The sequence below is a fragment of the Thunnus maccoyii genome, chromosome 18 (genome assembly GCF_910596095.1).
Source record: "Thunnus maccoyii chromosome 18, fThuMac1.1, whole genome shotgun sequence".
Lineage (NCBI taxonomy): Eukaryota > Metazoa > Chordata > Actinopteri > Scombriformes > Scombridae > Thunnus > Thunnus maccoyii.
Window position 1 is genome coordinate 26,312,951 of NC_056550.1, and position 20,275 is coordinate 26,333,225.

Consider the following 20,275-nt stretch of genomic DNA (forward strand, 5'->3'; position numbering starts at 1 on the left):
AGGCCTTAATCAAAATTTTATCAATTAATTGATCTTTCCTCTTGTGCTTTGCCATGAGTGCAATTGAGATTCCCCCCTGACTCTTGCCCCTCCAACAGCGAGCCATGCTCTACAACATAAACTGTGTTCATTAGCAATGATCAAGGAATCCTCTAATGCGAGCGGAGATGTGATATGATGGCTGTTTTCCCCTGACTTAGTTAGTTTGCAGGACATCTCTCCCCAGTTGCCTTCCAAACTCACACTGGGAAACTCAAACGTCTTTCATGTCTGTCGTACAAGTCAAACAATGTGTTTTAACTTTTAATCTCGACTGTAGTTCTAACGCTCGCCGCCTTTTTTTTGTGTATGTTTCTCGCAGGGTAACCAAGAGGCCACCAACCCCCCAGAAGCGATGGCCCAGCCGTACACCCCAGCCCAGTACCCACCCCCCCCACAGAATGGCATCCCCGCAGAGTTCGCGGCACCGCACCCGCTCCCGACGCAGGACTACACCGGGCAAAGCCGGGTCCCTGAGCACGCCATGACCCTGTACACTCCCACACAGACGCACAGCGAGCCGGCCGGCACTGACAACAGCACGCCCACCATCACCGCCACCACGACCGCACCGGTCAGTGTCCCTCAGAATCTGCAAACACTGTTCTCAACTCGCTGTCAGCAAGTAAAATATACTTATATTATCATTATTTTACCATGTTGCATTATACCATTATTTTTACATAACATTCATTGTGTGTCTAGAGAGAATTACTTGTTTTTTGAAGGTGGTGTATGTGTTGTTTTTCATATTAATATAAAACTGCCAAATTGTGATACTTCATTACTATTAACAAAAGAGATAAAAATGATTAGCAGCTTCTATCTCACAAAGCTAAAGATTTTGCTACTTGTTTTCTCTTCCTAACTTTCATTTTACTGAGAAACTTTACATTATTATTATTATTTTTTTTACTATAATAATACTCATCTGCCATTGTCTGCCATTCCCGCCTCTGTTTGCTCTGCAGTTTCTCTCTGTGTTACACAGAAATCAAGATTTTCCTTCAACACACAACAGAAAAAGCAGTTTAGAGGTTAACACTGAGAGCACAAATCCTTAATTAAAGTGGTAATGAATTAATAATAATTACACCTTTAATTATACAATGCATAAATTATAATATATAATTATTTTAAACAAGGTATGTCAACAGATTACTTTGGAAAATATATCTTTTTGTCTTCATTTGTAAATACGGTCCCTGTATTTTATTTTGTAGCTCTATCAGGTTATCAGGATTGTGCACTACAAACACAAAAATGACCTTTCTTAATAAAAAAAAAAAGTGAGGTTTGAGAATGACAGCGCTGCACATTAGCGAGCGCCGGTGGACTTTGATGTCAGCGCTTCAAAGTTAGAGGTGAATTCCGAAGAGCCATTTGCGACTACTCCCTCTGAAAACGTGTAAAACCTGAGTGACTTTATTTATTTGCATGGATGAGATGTGACATGCTGTAGACATGAATGATTTAGGATCTTTTTTATTTTTTTTTTTTTGGGAGGACACACCCCTCCCCCCCCCCCGTCATCTCCAACAAGCAGAAGAGAGATTTCTAGACCGGTGGAAACCGTTCGATATCGAGTCAAATCAGCTAATTATCTGTAACCGCTCCCGAACATTTGAGACTTTCCTTTAACCATAAGACATTATCCTCTGACAAGCTGTGCCAGGACCTGATTATCCTCCTTTTTTTTTTTCATTCATTGGCACTCATAAGTGGAAAACAAACCTCTGGCTATGCTGCATATTGAGATACACGCTTGGAAGTGAGTGAAATTCAAAATGATACATTTCCTTCTTGTGTACCGATGCTCTCGTACGAAAACGCCTTGACCTGGGATTTACCTTCACGAGAGGCAGATGTAGATAAAAAAAAAAAAAAAATGAGGACGACTTAGCTCCGAACTTTAGAAGCACATCTAGAAAGAGGAATAATGCTGGCACAGATGAAAAAAATAAGACCTTCAGACCGTCTTTTTTCTCCTTTAGCATGAAAACACCTGCTGGGAGAGAAGTCACGGTGAGGCCACAGCCCTCCTGAGAGGGATCTGGGTCACTCCTAAAGAACGCTGTTAATAACTCAATTCTCCCAGCTTTACAATTACCATACAGCTATGGACATTTGGCAGCAGAAAAGTGCTTATACGGCACAAGCAGAGCAATGGCATTGCATTGCATATTATCATCCCCCCCCCCTCCCACCCCTCTTTAATGTAGCAATGTTTGATTTGAAGATATGTGTGACGCTCTCCAACTGCTCCATGGTTATGTGGCGCACTTACAGTAATGGCTGACACACAAGAGAGTTTAAAGTGAGGAGAGACTTGGCAGGAGGTTCAGCCTCTCCTCCTCCTCCTCCTCCTCCTCCTCCTCCTTCTTCTTCTTCTTCCTCCCCCCCCTCCTCCCTCCTCTCGACACTGTACACCACTCCTCCGCTCTCTGTCTCTCCTCTCTCTCTCTCTCTCTCTCTCTCCATTTCGCATTTGATTTCATTTCATCTGTTCACCCACTGTGAAGAAAGCCCAGAGATGGTAGCCACGGAGAGATGAGAGCTCGCCTTACTTTTTTCCCTTCATGCTCTTCTCCCCTTCTTGCGCCGTCCCCCCCGTCTCCATTCTCTGCATCCTCACTCTCTCTCTCTCCCCCCCCCCAACCCCCTCCCCCCAACTTCCACCCATATTTTCTCAGGGAGGACAGAGGGATGAGATTAGTGGGGTGTAAACAGAGAGTCTAATCCTCGGGGGCCGCTGGTGTAGTGTCGCCCACCGCTGTGTTCCTCAGCTTTAATGACAGACCCAGCCTGTTTACTCTGGGTGCCACAGACGGGCCCGGGTGCCTTTGATTAGGGCACCCTGCAGAAACACAGATTGAGGGAGCAGATCAGCTTCTCACTGCGACTCTCTCTCTCTCTCTCTCTCTCTCTCTCCCTCCCCTCCTCCTCCTCATCCTCCTCCCTTGGCTCGACTCTGCTGCGCTCAGCTCCTCTACCCCACGACGACGCTTTACTCTGCACATCTTCTTGACTTAAAGACTTAAAAAGAGTCAAGAGACAGTGAAAATTCAGTGAAACGTATGGATTCTGTGTGAATTCCCCCCGCAGAGAGCGGAGAGAGTGTGTATGTTTTAATGAGGCGCGGGGACTCTTTTTTTTTTTTTTCCCACTTCTCCTCTCTCTCTGTTTCTGTCTGTGTCAACCAATTCCCCGTCTATACTGGGAAGGTGGCGTTGTCCAGAGCCAGACCTCTGGGACCGCGCTCCGTGCCATGTTCAAACAGGCTGACTTGAAAGCGGGAGACTTGAGGAAGAGAGGCAGCCCCCAACTTTTCTCTTCCAAATCCTTAGAGATGAGGGTAGCAGAGGGCTGCCAGGGAGCTCTGCTGGAGAAAAAAAAAAAAAAAAAAAAAAAAAAAAAAACCGAGCTCGTTATCTGGCTCAGTTCAAATAGTCTGAGGTTTGGTTGAATTTCATGAGTAATCATTCTCTTTTCAGATAACAAATTAAGGCAGTGGCGTTAGGGCAGCACTCAATTCCAGATTTTTCACAGCCCGTGTCAGCAGCATGAAGACTTTCCAAAGGGTATTCTGGGGGACTGTGATAACATAGACACACACACACACACATACACACGAAACACACAAGGGCATGCGGAAAACACGGGCGAGCACATGCAAACATCCATGGATACACGCACACACACACACACACACACACACACACACACACACTCTCATCTCTCATGTGAGCTGTGTTTAAGGGATTGAGACTCCACCAGGGTGTCGCTTTCAGAGGCGGTGCTGATGACAGCATGTAGGGCACCATTAAAAGGGAATGCCTGTGTTATCTTTAAGAGGGGAGGAGCTGCTGGTTTTTTCCTCTATTGTAAATTCCCATTTTCAAAGATATAATAGATATCCTCAGCGCTCCTCAGCATAGAAACTCTCCTGGGTAATTTAAAGGATAAGACTAGCATTATTCTATGTTTTTTTTTTGTGAACAAATCCAAAGAAAAGACCAAAAAAACCAACAATGCGTTAGTCCATCTCGAACCACTTCCTGAATTACTGTATTACTCCGAGTCTACAGGTTCCTCCTGAATCCTCTAACAACTGCGAATATATATACAAATATACTTTCATTTTGGAGTTTTTCTAACAAACAAACAGGAGGATACGGTGCATTTATCGGGGGGACTATTTTCAGCAGCGTATTAATCTACATTTGGTGCTCTAGTGAATATTTCCGGCAGCAGGGCGGCGTGTGTGTGTGTGTGTGTGTGGGATTTGATTCAAAATAAACGACGTGATAATGAAGGAACGTGTCACGGAGTGCAACGGTGTGACTCACTGACTTGTTTTTAATAGTTGATGAACAACAGCGGAGGTCTACAGCACAGAGAGACGAGAGATATATATCAGGCAGACAATACTTCAGAGTTGAATTCGGCTTTTCGATGGGATTTTTTTGACAATACTATGTTATTTTCATCAGTTTTGATCGTTTAATTTGATTGTTCCTGGAGAAATCGTGCTCTTTTTTCCCCATCAGTTTGGTTTGGCGGATATCTCTAAATACTACAATACCCATGATTCAATCACGGTTGCCACACAAGCCGATCAATCAGAGCTTTAGCAACTTAGGGATGCTTCATCGTCACAGATGGGAAGCTATAGTGAATTCCTCCTACATTCACCCAGGATCTGAAAGTGAACTCATTTATACTGCTTTTATGCAAAGCATACAGTAGTCTCCCTCATCCAAATGAATCTTGGGAAACGGAGTTGACTTCTCCCCTCAGTGTCCGCAAGCTTGTATATTTGATTTTTTTTATTTTTTATTTTTCATCAAAGAAGCAGTTATATTACTCACACTGTGTCTCTTCTTTTATACTGATGTTTCAAGCCTCTGAAGTCTTTCAACCCGTCGGTCTCTTAACGTTCCTCTATGCAGCAAATGAATGAGACTTTTCTGCTACTCTATATAAATAGAGGCAGAGGTGGTGTGGTAGCGCTCTTCTTCTCCGCATTAACTCCCTTCACACCCCCCCTTACTCTCTCAGGTGATGGAGGGGATATATTTGCTGCTTCTTTAGAAAGAGAAAACAAACAGTGGAGGAGCAGGAGTGGAAAATAATGAATTAAAGCTCAGGCATTATAATTCTTGTGAGCAAAGACTCAGTATCCTCCCACCCCCCCCCCCCCCCCCCACCACCACTATTTAATCGGATGTAATCTACCTGCTTGGCAGCATTCCAATCAGATAGTTTCAATTATGCTCTTGTAATGCCACTCTGCGAGGAGGGGGAAAGTGCTGAGCAGAGCACTTTGCAGGCGATTTGCAAATAACAGCAAGGGAGTCTTTTAGAGAAATGACTGAACAGGAAGCCCGAGAGTTGCTGGAGTTGACATCTCTCTCACTCTCTGGTTTGCCGGCTTTGGCGGCGTGTTTTGCATCCCACCTCCTTTCTCCTCTTTGTGACAGCAGCTGTCGGGACGGTAAAGTGCCACTGAAGGTGGCCTCCTATGGTAATACACGGGTAATTATTTTTCCTCTGCAACACCACCATCTCACATCCAGGCGGGCAGGTTGGAGACTCAGGAGGAGAGGCGCGCAGAGGCAGATATCCTGGATCTCGGTGACAACTCCGAGTTATTGAGTTAGTAGGATGCAGTCTGGGGTGCTAGGGAGTCAGCGATTTAGTATTTGTGTTCACCGTATGTGTGTTTGCCCCCGATGTCAGTATGCTGCTGGCCCGTCTGTGCGCCGAGTGAAAGTTAATCTGGATGTTTGCAAACACGCGACTGCGCCTGCCGTGATAAAAAGCCAGACAGACAGAGCTGGAGGACAGCGGTGCTCAGTAGTCTGGTAACATACGCTAAAGGTCGATAGTGTCATGTGTGACCGATGAAACAGATTGACCCGCGGGGCTCTGGTACCTTGTCACCCTCCACGGTCCCAGCATCTGTCTGCAATGTGTCACCCCTGGGGCCCAACATGGCTACTCAGGCTATTAACCTCCAGCGTGCGAGGACACGGCAGAGTTAAGACCCCTCTGCCCGTCTCTCGCTGTCACAAATCCACTCCTTACCAGCCGGGCAGACCGGCTCACTGCATTTTCCCCGCTCCCGTGTCCTTCGCCACTTGTTAACCTCTGGTTCGGACGTCGTCGTCGAGCCCGGACGGGACTTAGGAAGCTGCCACCAACCCTGCCCTACCTGGATGGCTGCAGGGGAGACAAAGTGGGACCTTGAATCAAACAACTGTCACTGTTAACAATGTATGTCACCGTCTCGGAATGGGCCATAAAAACCAAATAAATGACAGCCATTACAGTGGAGATTGTGATTATGATAATGAGAATAATAAAGGCGATCATCATTACGATCATGATGATAATGATAATACTGTGATGATGAATTATAATGAATAAATCCCTACCCCATTTCCTAAATGGTGGGAAATGTATCACTAAGAGAGGCCTGCAGCCATCTGACAGCCTCGGAGCAGGGTGAGGGTTATCAGTGTGTGTGTGTGTGTGTGTGTGTGTGTCATTTGAACTGTTTGTACTCTGGCAACAACCTACTCCCTTTTCACGTCTGTATCTCGGTACAAGATTGTGTCTGTGTATGTGACTTCCCTCAGCCAGTGTATAGTGTGTTTGCCATACTCAGAGAGCACTTCCCAGGAGACTTTGCAGTTTACATATCACATTCAAACAGCTTTTGTACTCAATATCTGCCACTTCCACTCTCACATTTCCCCCGTTCTTCCTTCCTCTCTGTGTCGCTTTATTTAGTCCCTTTCCAGAGTCACCGGCACTTAAATCCCAGTTCATTTGTGTTTTAACCATTTGCTCTGCTATTGTAGAATAGAGACTGTCAGCAGTGGTTGTTTGTTCAAATGCTCCAAACAAGCTTTGTTTGCATTTTGCTGATGAGTGACCCCTGATGGTCATGAGATTAATTACTGTCCTCTCTCAGAAGCAAAGGAGGAAGCGGTGACATTGTTATAGATTTGCGGGAGGAAAGTGGTCGGTTTTGTGTACAAAGTGTCAGACTTCCTGCTCTCTACCAACAGTCACCTCTGGTTTCTTTTAACCAGGACTAACTCGCTCCAAAGTTCAAAAAAAGCACCTATAAATGTCACTAATTAGCATTTTTCTTAAGGTACAGATTGTAATTTATCTGTACCTTAAGAGAAATGTAAAAATGTTTAAGGGCAAGTTTGGCACTGAAACTATTTCTTGACAACAGTTAATCTATCAGCTCAGAGCTTTAGCTTGGGTTGCCAGAAACTGTTGATAATTACAGCTTATACTAAAATTTTAGTATAACTTTCAGGCACGAAGGCCTGGCAATCTAACTGTGACCAAAATAATTAATCAGGAAGTCTCTGCACCCAGCTGTTTTTTTTCTGCAAAATGACTGCAGTGACTGCATGTAACTCCCGCTAAAACCACAAATTGACGTTTTACATCTCTGCTTGTGTACTACGGATTAAACAAACGAGAAACCTGTTAATTTTGTTAGCTAGGGTCAGGGTTAGGATTATGGTAGGGTTAGGGCGTCAGGGCGTTAGGGTTATGGTTAGGGTTGGGTTAGGGTTGTGGTAGGGTTAGGGCATCAGGGCGTTAGGGTTATGGTTAGGGTTGTGGTAGGGTTCGGGCGTCAGGGCGTTAGGGTTATGGTTAGGGTTGGGTTAGGGCGTCAGGGCGTTAGGGTCATGGTTAGGGTTGGGTTAGGGTTAGGGTTGGGTGTTGGTAGATATATTTTTATTTAACTGTGGACACAGGCAGGCTAGCTGTTTACCCCTGCTGTCAGTCTATATGCTAAGCTAGGCTAATTGTCCCCTGGCTTTACAACCACACTGCAGACATGAGATTGAAATCAATCAATCAATCAATCTTGTCATCTAAGTTTCTGAAGCAAATAATTATACCTTCCAAAATGTTTAACTGTTCATTTAACCAAGTAGTTTTATTCTCTGTAAGTTCTGTAAGTTGGCCCGTCAGAAAATGCTTTTATGACAGATTTTTGTAACAGTCAAATATGTTTTGAAAGACACTGACAAATGATCTATTTTGCCTTATATGAGGACTTGTGCAGATAGACTTATCATTCCATAATAATGCATAGAAGAGGGGATAAAGTGTGCTGTTGACCAATGAGGTTTTGTGCAAAGAAAATACATCACAAAAAAACAACTGCCTCAAAAACAAGGTCCACCTGAACAGACAAGCCACCAGCACCCCTTAGTGAAATCTATCACAGGTGTCACAGAGAGAAACAAGTGGAATTTGTCATTGACATGAGACGCGTCATTTATATAGAAATGTCAGCATAGCATTCGCATAATGATGGAAACAACAACGCTGAGGGCTTTGGGCCTCGCACTCTTGATGGCTGTGTGCAAACGTCACCAATAATGTGTCTTTAGTCTAGACATGTCAGGACTCTGTGGGATCTACGTATATCCACGCCTTTTTTGTCAGCACCTTCAATCTTTCCTGTTGCTCTAGAGCTAAGTGCAAGAGATTAATAAGTGGATTTGTAATGCACAATCTCAGGTTTGACACTATAAGTCATCAGCTGTTTATCGCTTTGGCTTTCTCGCCAGATTGAAAAATGGCAGACGCTGAGTAAGTTAGTCAGCCAGGCCTGCTCCCCACCCCACCCTGCACCCCACCACCCCCCCACCCCCCTCCCTCCCTCCCCCCCCGTCTCCATACTTCAGGACCGGGAGGTATAGTATACTGTAGCAGCTAATGAGCAGCTTGTGTCTTTTCTCTGTTTGTTTCCCTCTGGCAGACAGATGACGTGACGCAAACAGAGGGCTCTCAGCAGCTCCAGCTCCAGCACTCAGACTCTTCAGAGAAGCAGCAGCCCAAAAGGTTACATGTCTCCAACATTCCCTTCCGCTTCCGGGACCCTGACCTAAGGCAAATGTTTGGGGTGAGTACCTTAACCTTAATCCCACCGGCTGGGGGACTTTACTTTTTGTCATACATCACAGGTGCTTTGTTCTGTCATTCCAATCTTTCATGACTTTGTCAACCAATTTGTTCCAAATGACTTCATATCATTGTTTTCTGTGTCTGTTTTAATTAGTGCTTTTTAGAAATACCAATGTATTGGTGTCCTGGGGGACCCCAGTCAAAAACACCCAATTCTGCCAATGTAGTTTTAATATAAAGAACTATTTATTGAGTTCATGTTTGCCACGAGTCCTAATTACACTTGGATCTTATTTTCCCTGTTTTAGCCATTATTTATATCAGTTATGATACGGTTTACTAACCAAGTTAATAGCTGACGTCTGCAGCGACAGCGCAGGAAACACCAGACTAGACAGGTTGTGAATAAACCAACAATTTGCAGATTATCAAAACCACTTTATTTGGAGGTGAAACAAAAATTGAGCTCACCGAAATGTCTGTAATAATCCTTCATTGGGGGGGTTTCCCAGTGAAGTGCAGGCGCCCCACCTCGTCTGAAACAAAGAGGAGTGCCTCCGCAAACGTCAGAAGAGATTATTACACTTTTATGAAGTAGAATATTTGGCAATCTAGTAACAGAGCTTTGGCAAGATGGGAAAAGCAGGGACAAACAGGCCAATCAGTCTCAATCAGGTGCTGATGCAAGAAAAAAAAAAACAAAAGCTCACTGCTGCACTGCAGATCTAACACCACACTGAAGTTAGTTGAGATACAGATACAGAGAGTGGTAATAATTTTGTCTTCCACCTTTTCTCCCAAAGAGGTTTGTCTAAAAACCTGTTATTTCTTCTGAGTTTCCTGCCCCGTTGGACCTCGTTTTAGTACCTGTTAGATCATCACAGAACATTAAAATATCATCTGGAATAAGGACTAAGGAAATTATTGTACCTGACTTACCTGTCTAGGGGCCACACATACAGAGTAGTGAGCTGCAGACAAATGCAATCAGATCGCACATCAACATACCAGAGGTCCCTGACAGAAATTCTCTTTGTCTCTGTCTCTTGCCCAATTAATGAGGCAATGAATAGTTCAACAGCTCACCCTTGTGTCTCACAAAAGCCTCAATAAGAATTGAACCAAACATCCCCAATTCAATAACGATAATGGATCTGAATGGAGACGATTGCCAAAAATGTACTTTAAATGTTATGCGCTAATTGGACCATTAGAACCCGGAGGCGTTAATTCTCGTCGTATATGAAGACAACATCCAGCTGATGATATTAATTACTCAAGAGCCCTGACTGTGGCTTTATAAATTGCAGACAACATGGCTACTCTCTCTCTCTCTCTCTCTCTCTCTCTCTCCCTCTCTTTCTCTCTCTGATTGTTGGCTTTATTGTTCCCAGCTCTGGTGCAGGTCGTGTGGAATCCAAATCGCCTCAGTAATTAGCTCGGAGGCTTTGTGTGCCTGGCCGCCGCATGCAGATATACGATACAAAATTGATCGCAGCCCACCCAGTCCCCCTCAATCACCCTCCTCACCCACGTGTTGCCCATTCCTTCCCATTACACCCCCTCCACCCCCCTTTCCCTTCTTGGTGGTTGGCATAGTAGAGGATTGTGGGCTTGATTGTCTTGGGTAGAGCTTGGCAAGGAGATAGCTGGTCCGCTCCACCCTCTGACATGGCCCTCCACAATAGGCCTTTGTGTGATCAGCATGTGCAAAGCCTCATCCCTCTAGCTCTAATGGCTTCTGGAGTGCCACCGGCTCAATACGCCATTACTGTTACGCATGAGTGAAACCCACAGACATGCAGGCAGTAAGGCAAGAGGAGAAGGGAGAGTGGAGGTGCTGCACGGCCCACTAGAGAAGGCCCCTACAGCTGATCAAAGCCCCGCCAGGAGCTCCATCTGCTCCCACACGGCACAGACGAACCCTTCCTCTGGTGACAGCAGCGAAGGTTCAGCCACCAGTAGAAAGCGCTTTGGAGCCGGCACCCTAAGATGAGCAGGGAGGTGCCTGAGATTCACCCCTTGCCCGCCACAGGGTTAAGGTTGCGAAGAAACCCGTGAGTCTTTAACGAGGCGCTGAATGAAGGGCTCATTAGGATGACCACAGCGGACCTTAATCAGTAATTAGAAACTGTGATCTCTGAGAGCTAGCAAGTGTGGGGGAAATGAAAACACTCCAAGCGCGAGCGAGTGAGCGAGCGAGCGAGTGAGTGAGCTCTGCGCGGCGCCCATGCTGCGCTGCTCGAGGGTGCCCTCGTTTGTGCAACTGTGTTCTTCGGCAGCGCTTGTCTCAGTGCACGTAAGGGCTCTCACAGCATTCCCCAGAGCAATCAGGACCTCTGCCCCCTCCCCGCCCCCCCCCCCCCATCCTGCTGTCACACTGACTACTGTGCCTGAACATGCTCTAAACTGGCACTCTACTGTTTGAATACACAGGGCTGTTTTTAGTGTAATTATAGGTTTCTGAAGAGCTTAAAGATATTCAAGCGAATCAAAGATGGAGGCTCAGTGGCCTCGATCTTGTTTGTTGCTCGCACACTCGGAGGGAATCATACCAGTGTGTTTACAAGTTTTAGCTCATCTGATATTAATGTATGCTTTAAATTTTTGCTGACTATTTTAAATGCATGCTGTATGATTTCAGATTTTTGGATGTCGTATAAAAATCATTTAGCAGATTCTTGACACACTGCTTGTGTGGTGCAATCCGTCCCAGTGAACATCAGGTTTGCAGTCATTTTTTGTCAGTGTTACACTATCATTTCTATTTCTTGGTATGATAGGAGTGTTTAAGTGCAGAATGATTTTGAAAGTCTGCATTAGAAAAAAAAAAAAGGTACTTAAATGTCTAAAACAGAGCTGCATGGTTGCAAAATGTTCAGCTGTAAAACTAAACTAAAGTCTTTGAGATAAATAAGCTGAAACATGCAAACCACTGGTACAGTTCTTTAATTTTTGGATGCTTCTGATCATTTTCATATTGATACTGAATTGCTTTTATAGTCTATAAATGCATTGATCTAGCTGCAGCCTCTCAGATGACGTCAGTCTCTTTCTTGTCCTCCCTCTGGAGACTCCTCCCATTGAAGCTATTGTTTATCGGCGCTGCTGATGCAGCTGTTTTTGTGTGTGTGTGTGTGTGTGTGTGTGTGTGTGAGTGTGTGAGAGAGAGTGGGTGGGTGGGGATAGAAGTGCATGAGATCACTCGTGAGCAGCGAGCAGTCCCCAGCGCCATGTGGAAATCCACAAAGACGACTTCCTCTGAAACTAATTAATCGACGCCACAAGCCCATTACGCTCGGTTAAAACAATTAGCATCTGTACATTGCGTGGGGGAAGCATTGTCATCTCAGGCGAGAAAGGGGCATCACGCTGGGATATAAATGCCTGCGTGTTTGTGTGTGTGTGTGTGTGATCAAGCCAACGCCTCCCATCCAAATCAATGGAGCTGAGCGCCGTATGAGGCTGATGTGTAGATGGGATCTATAGAATCTCTTTTCAAGACATATAGAGGGAGGGGGGGGGGGTACACACTGCTGTAATGAAGGTCTTTTTCTTTAACTTGGCGCGGTGAAGTCACTGCGTTACCCTTTCAAGCGGGAGGGGGGGGACATATGCTGTTCGCTAACCCATAAACCCCTTACCTCCTCAAGACCACTCCACTCACTCCAGCCAGATAATAGCCAGCTCCTCCTAACCCCTATTAGTGGCTCAGTCAAACGATCCATCCATTCCCATTGAGCGTCGACCACATGGAAGGCCCATTTCTTCCCTGTTGTGCTGAAATGAAGGCGACGCGGACCGCTTGACAGGGTAATTACTTTTAATGAAATAATACGGCCATTGTAGACAGCAATTAAAAGTCGCTCTCACTCCACTCATTAGAGGAACTTACAGTTTACTTTCATTCCTCTGTTTTCTAATGATCCAAAGGCAGGCCTGTTAAATCGAAAGGCTGGAGCATGTTAACCCCCGGGGACCGGCCCTTAGGTCCTGTTGACTGTGAGAGCACACAAACAAAGAGAAGGAAGAGAGAATAAAGAATAGAGAAAAAAAAACTGGATAGAGGCATATAATAGGATAGGAAGGTACAGTCAGAACTGCTTCAGCGGACTCTCCACAAGTCAGAGCTCAGTTATCTGCTCAGGAGACGTGAATGAAGAGAGAGTTTTCCCCTAGGTAATCACGGAAGTGGAAGGACAACATCGAAATATCATCCGACGCTCCTTCTTTTGTCTTTGTGTTAAACAAGCGGGCAAACAAACAGCAGATACTGTGATCTTGTTACGTATAATATTGGTAAAATTACAAAACTGCACAAAAGTAGCAGCTATGAATTATCTTTTTAAAGGATGCCGGCCAGCTTCAAGAACTGTTTGCCAAGCTAACAAATGCAAATTGACCGCCATTTCCTTACAAAAGTAACATTTCCATATTGCCTTAATGGTTTTTTTCTTTCTCCAGCCGTCTTTCTCATGAATTCACAGTCAGTGAGGCTTTCTAACTTCATCTCTGCCCCGCTCTTTCTCTTCTCTTTTTCTTTTCTCTCTGCAGCAATTTGGAAAGATTTTAGATGTGGAGATTATCTTTAATGAGCGAGGATCCAAGGTAAGTGAACTAGAACGCCAGCTGCTTCATTACCATGTACTTCTTCCGTTTTCCTAATGATGGCATTAGTGTAGTGTGTACATTGGCTGAGAGTAGTGGTCTCTAAGCCTGGTCCTGGAGAGCTGCATCCACCATGCCTCTCTTTTTCTTTCTCCCTCCCTCCCTATTGTTTTTGTTGTTGCAGCTCCAACCCAAGTTGTGAATCATTAGCCCTGTCAATCAATTCATTATTGAGCTGTTTCACAATTCACTTAATCCACCAGCAGGCTGCAGGTCCTCAAGCTTATGGAATTGAAACCACTTGTTTAGGGACCTGGTCCTCTTTGGAGCCTCAGAGTTTATTAAGTAGGTCCAACGTTATTCAGGTTTTTCTCATTTTGTTTTGAAATATAACATATCTTTGGATAATGCTGTTTGAAGGCTAATGCTTCACCTCATATGTCAAGCTGTGGGCAAACAAAAGAAGCATTCACACATTTAATTACTCAGAAAATGCCCACATCCAAGCTAATTTAATTCATCTATTTAAGATTAATCATGGCCAAATGCAACAGTTTAGAAACACCAATCTTAGCAAAAGGATAAAGCTGGTGTTATTTTATATTTTTTCCTATTGTCAATAAATCCTATGAAAAAAAAACAAAACCAACAATGTGTTAGTCCATCTCTCAATACTTTCTGACTCCCCTGCCCTCTCTCTACTCTGCACCTACTGAGGCTATAAATCTTTAAAAAAAAAAAAAAAAGGGTGACAAATATATAGTTTCATTTTTTAAAAAGGGTCAGTAATTTCCTAAAACAACTGGCCACCATAGTTTTAAAAAAAAAACATTAATCAAACAGGACGACATGCAGCATTTCTGAGGACTATTTTCAGCCGTGAAGTCATTTACATTTGGTGCATTTCCTGGCAGCGGGACGGTGTACGTGGAACAGCTTGTCTCACTGACATATTTTTAATAGTTTTTGGACAACAATGGAGCTCTATGACACAGAGGAATGAGATACATCAGGCTGCACATGATACACATTGGTTTCATGGGATATATTGAGTATAAGGAAGGAAAATTGTCCAGAAAATATAAAAGAAAATTATTTTAACAGTGTCTTCATTGCAGATCTTTGGTCATGTACGAGGTACTCGACGAAAATATGAATCCCTAAACCAATAATAACAACAAGCCACCAGAAAAATAGCCACCGTGCTGCTGCATTTACCGCAGTATCAGTCTCCTAACCACCTACCATGGACAGGTGAAGCCTGCAGTGGTGTGAACAGCTGAGTGCTACTCATCCAGCTGTTCATTTAATAGAGTGTACTAAGCTCCACAGCTTTCCATTCATAAAGGAGACAGGCTCCCTGGCTGGGTGTTGAGGCATGAATACTATTGATTCCCATTCATACCTGGGAGTAGTTTGGGCTCGTATACAGGCATGCAGGGAGCCCTGGAACCTGGCGATGCTGCTGCACTCAGCCCCCTCTGCCAGACAAGATTGAGCACCGGATAAACCTGCCTCCTCCGCCGTAACAAGCATTTATTGTTTGTGCCCTACAAAGCCATTACCCATGATGCCTCTCTCTCTCTCTCCCGCACCCTGTGTGCTATATAATGAACCTACCAGGCCATTAATAAACAATCTATTTCCTATGAAGCTTTGGCAATTTGCATTCAATATGTTTGTCTCCTTTGAAAAATGGTGGCTCCACTCTCCCCTCTTGTAAGCTAATTATTTGTGCATGATGATAAAAAAAGATAGAGGGGGTAACCACAGTCGGGTGAATGTCCAAAGGATTAATTTTGCCCTCAATTCCTTTTTTGAATTTATTTCTTTATCTCTCTTTCCCCAAGGACAGGCCCCGTGTTATTTATGCTAGGAATAGCAGCCCGGAGATCCTGTGTATGCATACGAGATCACACTGCTCACCATCTCTCACATGTATTACATCCTCAAGCAATTATCAGGCAGCGCCGGCCATGCTCCCTCTTCCCCTGCCCATACCTCTCTATAAGTATATATAGAAACCAAAGGAATGGGACTTGTTTGGCCAGCATATCTTAATGCTTCCACTATAGAGCTCAGGTCCAGTATCCCAGTCCACATAACTCAGGGAAGTGACAAACCCCCCCCCCCTCCCCTCCCTCCTCCCTCAGGGGAGCGAGGGAGACAGAGAGTTGGGGAGGAGCGGATGAAAATGAGAGGTTGGGTTTATTTTGGTCAGGGTTTAAAGTCAATATCCTCAGTCTTCTCTATCACAGAGGATGGTATTTACGGTGACACCGTTCACTTTTTTTTTTTTTTGCATCAATGAGCTGGTGCAATTTTGCCTCCATAAAAAAATGTCCTACTTATAAGTGCAGTGAATTAGAAATAGTCAGAGATCAAGTTAGCATGTCTTTAGAGAATTCATCCTCACTCTATCTCCTGTTGCCCACGTCTTCAAAGGGAGACGGGGCCGTTTGAGCAGCACACTGCTGAAGTTGTGTAGATAATTATACGACTATTATGGCAGCTAACAGAGTGTTTTGCATCCGTTGCTTCCTGACATTCACCCATGGCACCGGTGCTATGCTGTTTAATTGGGTAAAGCAGGCAGGTTTGTTGGTGTTGTTGTGTGAGGTCATGTCACTGTTATCCTCTCCTCCTCGGATCTCTCTGTTTGCTGTTTCCTGACGCCTCACTAACTGCCTCTAATTAATCAGGCTGCTTACAACTCGACTCTGACGCCGCCGCTGCTGCTCACCTACTCCTGTCTTCTCACCTCTCTTTCCCTTCTCTCCTCCCTTCCCCTTTCTTTTTCCTCTATGTGTATGTGTGTGTGTGTGTGTGTGTGTGTGTATGTGTGTGTCCATCCTTTCCTTCTCCTTTTTCCTCACCGGTGGCTAACGTGGCTCTCTCTCAGGGCTTTGGGTTTGTAACTTTTGAAACAAGCACAGATGCTGATCGTGCACGGGAGAAACTAAACGGTACAATCGTAGAGGGACGCAAAATAGAGGTGCTTTCATTTTTTCCCCTTTTCCTCATCTTTCTCGACTTCCTGCCTGCTGCCAAGCTCCTCCTCTACTTACCTATAAACCCATGCATTAGCATGTGGCTGTGTGTCAGCGTGTGTATGTGTGTGTGTGTGTATGTGTGAGTATATATGCATCCCTGAGTGTACGTGTGCCTGGATGCATGCATGCATAATGGTGCATATAACTTGTTCTCAGTAGAAAGCGGGATCCATACATGTCAACCTGGACACGCCAGTTGTCCATCATTACCTGACAATGCAGAATGAATGCATGCCATCATCCTCTGGGTTCATGTCAAAACTGAGAAGGCCTGCATTCCCCTGTCACCATCGTTTAGTGTTGCCTGCTCTAATTCTGCTCTTGTTTACGACGAGCGGAGCTCCCACTCAGTCATTCTCATCAGGTCAATAGAAGAAAATCAAAGCACTGTCTGTGTTTTTCTTTTGGAATCCATTTGTTTATCCAACCAATTACTGATTTTGGAGGATGTTCTTTTTTTATTCATATCTGTGGGTAATTGGTGCATGCTTTCCCCCCTCTGTCCAGTAATTGAATAATCTGTAAGAAAATTGAAATGATGAATAAATTCATGAAAGGGTGAACCAAACTCAATCACACCAAAGTGCTACAAATTTACATAATCATTTATTTATTTATATATTTTTTTTATGAATTTGTCTTGGTTTGCTGCTTGCTTTTGGCCCATCCTAGACATCTGGATATTAAATGTGAAGGTCAGTAATCACAGATCCTGTGTTTTGTTGCTTTGAGCAGGTGAACAATGCAACAGCACGAGTGATGACAAACAAAAAAGTGGCCAACCCTTACACGAATGGTAAGTGCTGAACTTTATCATAAAACACTAAAGAACAACAAAGTGTCCTTTTAGTTCTTATTGTTCTTATTTGAGTTTTCCTCTGTTCACCAGGCTGGAAGCTGAATCCAGTGGTAGGAGCTGTCTATGGTCCTGAACTGTATGCCGGTAAGAACTTATAGTTGTCCCTCTGCAGTTAGAATTTACAGGCTGTTTTACGCTCTCCCTTCCAACACTTGCACCGCACCGTACCTGAGGCCACTATCAGCCGCAGCCAATCCCAATCTGAACCCTGAATTTCTACAATCAGGTTCATCCTGAACCTACTGAACATGAAATTCCCCTCAAATCAAAGTGAATCTGAGAGCAGCCTAGATAAGCAGTGGATGATCCAAGCCTCTCTGAGTGGCTGAGGGAGCCTGAGCTATTGTTTGCGTGGTGTGCAACTGTAAAGCTGAAAAAAATGATTTCAAGAGCAAGCGCCCCTGCAACTGTTATCAGATTGTGGAGGCTGCTGCTGTGGATGGATTTGCCAAGTGCGCCAGATTGACTTTTACAGAGCTAACCGAATAAGGGAGATTGAGTGAGTGATATTGTTGGCACCTACCCTGTTGAAGGCCGGTATTCCTTCTGGTCTCAGTAATGGAGGAATGAGATGAGCTCAGTGGGGTTTTCCCTATCTCTCTCTGCCTCGACATGCCAGCTTTATTGCTGTATGTTATATGAACCCTTTGCATTTTAATGAGGGGGAAATGGTACTATTTCATTTGGAAGAAGTGCTGAGCACATCGCGCCACTTTAACGGCTTTCCTTTCTGCTCATTAGACTAAAATCTGTTCATTCCCCGGACAGCTTTACGGCGAACCTCTAAATAACTGTCCATGACAGAAAGCAGTCATCTATCATTTTTATTTCATCCCCAACCCCTCACCCCCTCCATGCCTCCTCCCACACTCCTCCTCCTCCCCCCAACACGCACTTGGTTTCGACATCTTCCACTGATAATTATACAGACACACAAACATACACACATCCCTCTATAGGTGCCTGCACATGCGGAAACATATCTGCTATGCCACGGGCAGGTAGAATTTTCACATTAAGTAAGTCTTAACTAATATTAACATGCGTTTCTTTGGCCTATATATACACACGCAAAACTACCCCTTGCCCTGTTTTTTTTACACTTAGACCAAAGCATTCCAGCATACAGAAATAGATAACCCATGTAGAACACAGACACTAATACATGTCCCCTCTTTCATGCACACTTTCTCCATTTTACACTTACACACACTCACGCACACACACACTTCCCAAATCATCTCATAAATCAGAGGGAGTGTGGTCCACCACTCCAGGCAGGGGAAGCAGGAGGGGTTGGGTGATTTATTGGCTGCTAATTTTTCAAGTCGTCTTGACATGGTGCTGGAGTTTGCCAAGCCTAAATGACAACATATGCTTGCCAGCTGGGAAGATTTGAGACATAAATAAGAGATACATTTTTGAAACAAAACTGTCCTAATGAGCGCCAAAAAGCCATTTTAGCTTCAAAAAAACAAAAAAAAACCCACTGACCATGCCTTCCAAAGGGGAAAAAAAACAAGAATCAGGTTCACAGGATGTTTCCAAAATCATCATAGCTACAGTTAATATACTTTTGGTGGGAGTAAAATGGGATATAAAGGCGATTAATCACTGTTTATCAGTCCTCATTTCTGTGCGGGAGATCAGTGAAATTGGGAGCCATAAATCCTGGCTCACTGACAGCACACTTCGTCTCCATTCGTCCTGGCGCTACAGGTTTATTGTCCTCAAAACCCATTCAGGAGAATGACGGATGAGAGCCTCATGCCGGCTCCCCGCTCTTAACCTCTTGCAGGGTAGATTGGCTCCTCCTACTGATGGAGGAAGGGGGGTGGAGTGGTTGGTAGGGTATAGGCAGGCGGCGCCAACCCCGGGTCCATGTCCTCTGTTGCCACCTAACACCCAAACCTCCCCCAGAGCCCTGCTGGAGGGAGGTGGAAGAGGGGGTGGGGTGGGGGGGCTGCAGAGGAGGGTGTCCAGGAAAAAGGAGCAAGGTGGTTGAGTTCCCAGTCAAATGGAGGGATTTGCAATAAAACATGGCAGTGGTACAAATCATGGTGTGTGTGGTAGCTGGTAGGTATCCAGTGTCTGTGCTCCTGTTTTATTGTGTTCTGATCTGGTTTACATGGAAACTTTTGTAGAACAAACCCCGAAATCTGTCCTCCTCTGCCTCGTTCATATAGTTCTATCTGTAAATAACACATAACAACCATCTGACTGTGTCTGTCTTGGTCAGATTTATGTACTTGGTCACATATGTAATTATGTGTCTGTTTACACTGTATATAATTATATATACAAAGTGTGTGTGCAGCTAAAGCTTTGTTTATTTACAGTACAAATATTAGTTATTTCAGGTGTATACAGTGTGTAGATGTATGTATCTATACATTAAGTTTTAATTGTGTATGTATTCTATATTCTGTTTACATCCTAATGAGGGCTGCGACTAACAGTTATTGTTATTATCGAATTCTGAAGTCCAAGGTTTTGTTTTATCCAACTCACAGTCCAGAATATTCAGTTTAATATCCTATAAGACAAAGAACCTAAGTAAATCTTCACACTTAAAATGCTAGAACAAAATATATTTGGCACTGCTTGAAAGACAATTTAAGCGATTAATCAAATATCAAAATTGTTGCCAACTGATTTTCTCTCAGTACATTAATGACTTATCGTTGACATTATTAAGTGTTTTATTTTTATTGTTCTTATATGCAAACCTGTGTATTTCAGCATTTAATCACGCACAAGC

General features: G+C 44.2%; 1 protein-coding gene across 5 annotated transcripts in view; it reads left to right on the plus strand.

The window, feature by feature from the left end:
* LOC121883609 (RNA binding protein fox-1 homolog 3-like) overlaps positions 1-20,275 on the plus strand; it is a 350,329-nt gene that overhangs the window by 318,148 nt on the left and 11,906 nt on the right. For 4 of the 5 annotated variants that reach the window (XM_042391967.1, XM_042391968.1, XM_042391969.1 and 1 more), the window contains 5 exons: positions 362-664; positions 8,849-8,992; positions 13,549-13,602; positions 17,391-17,451; positions 17,545-17,598. In XM_042391967.1, coding sequence (XP_042247901.1) covers positions 362-664; positions 8,849-8,992; positions 13,549-13,602; positions 17,391-17,451; positions 17,545-17,598 — 616 coding nt within the window. Of the gene's footprint in view, positions 1-361; positions 665-8,848; positions 8,993-13,548; positions 13,603-16,504; positions 16,598-17,390; positions 17,452-17,544; positions 17,599-20,275 lie in introns of all 5 variants that reach the window. The other variant, XM_042391971.1, reaches the window with a different exon arrangement.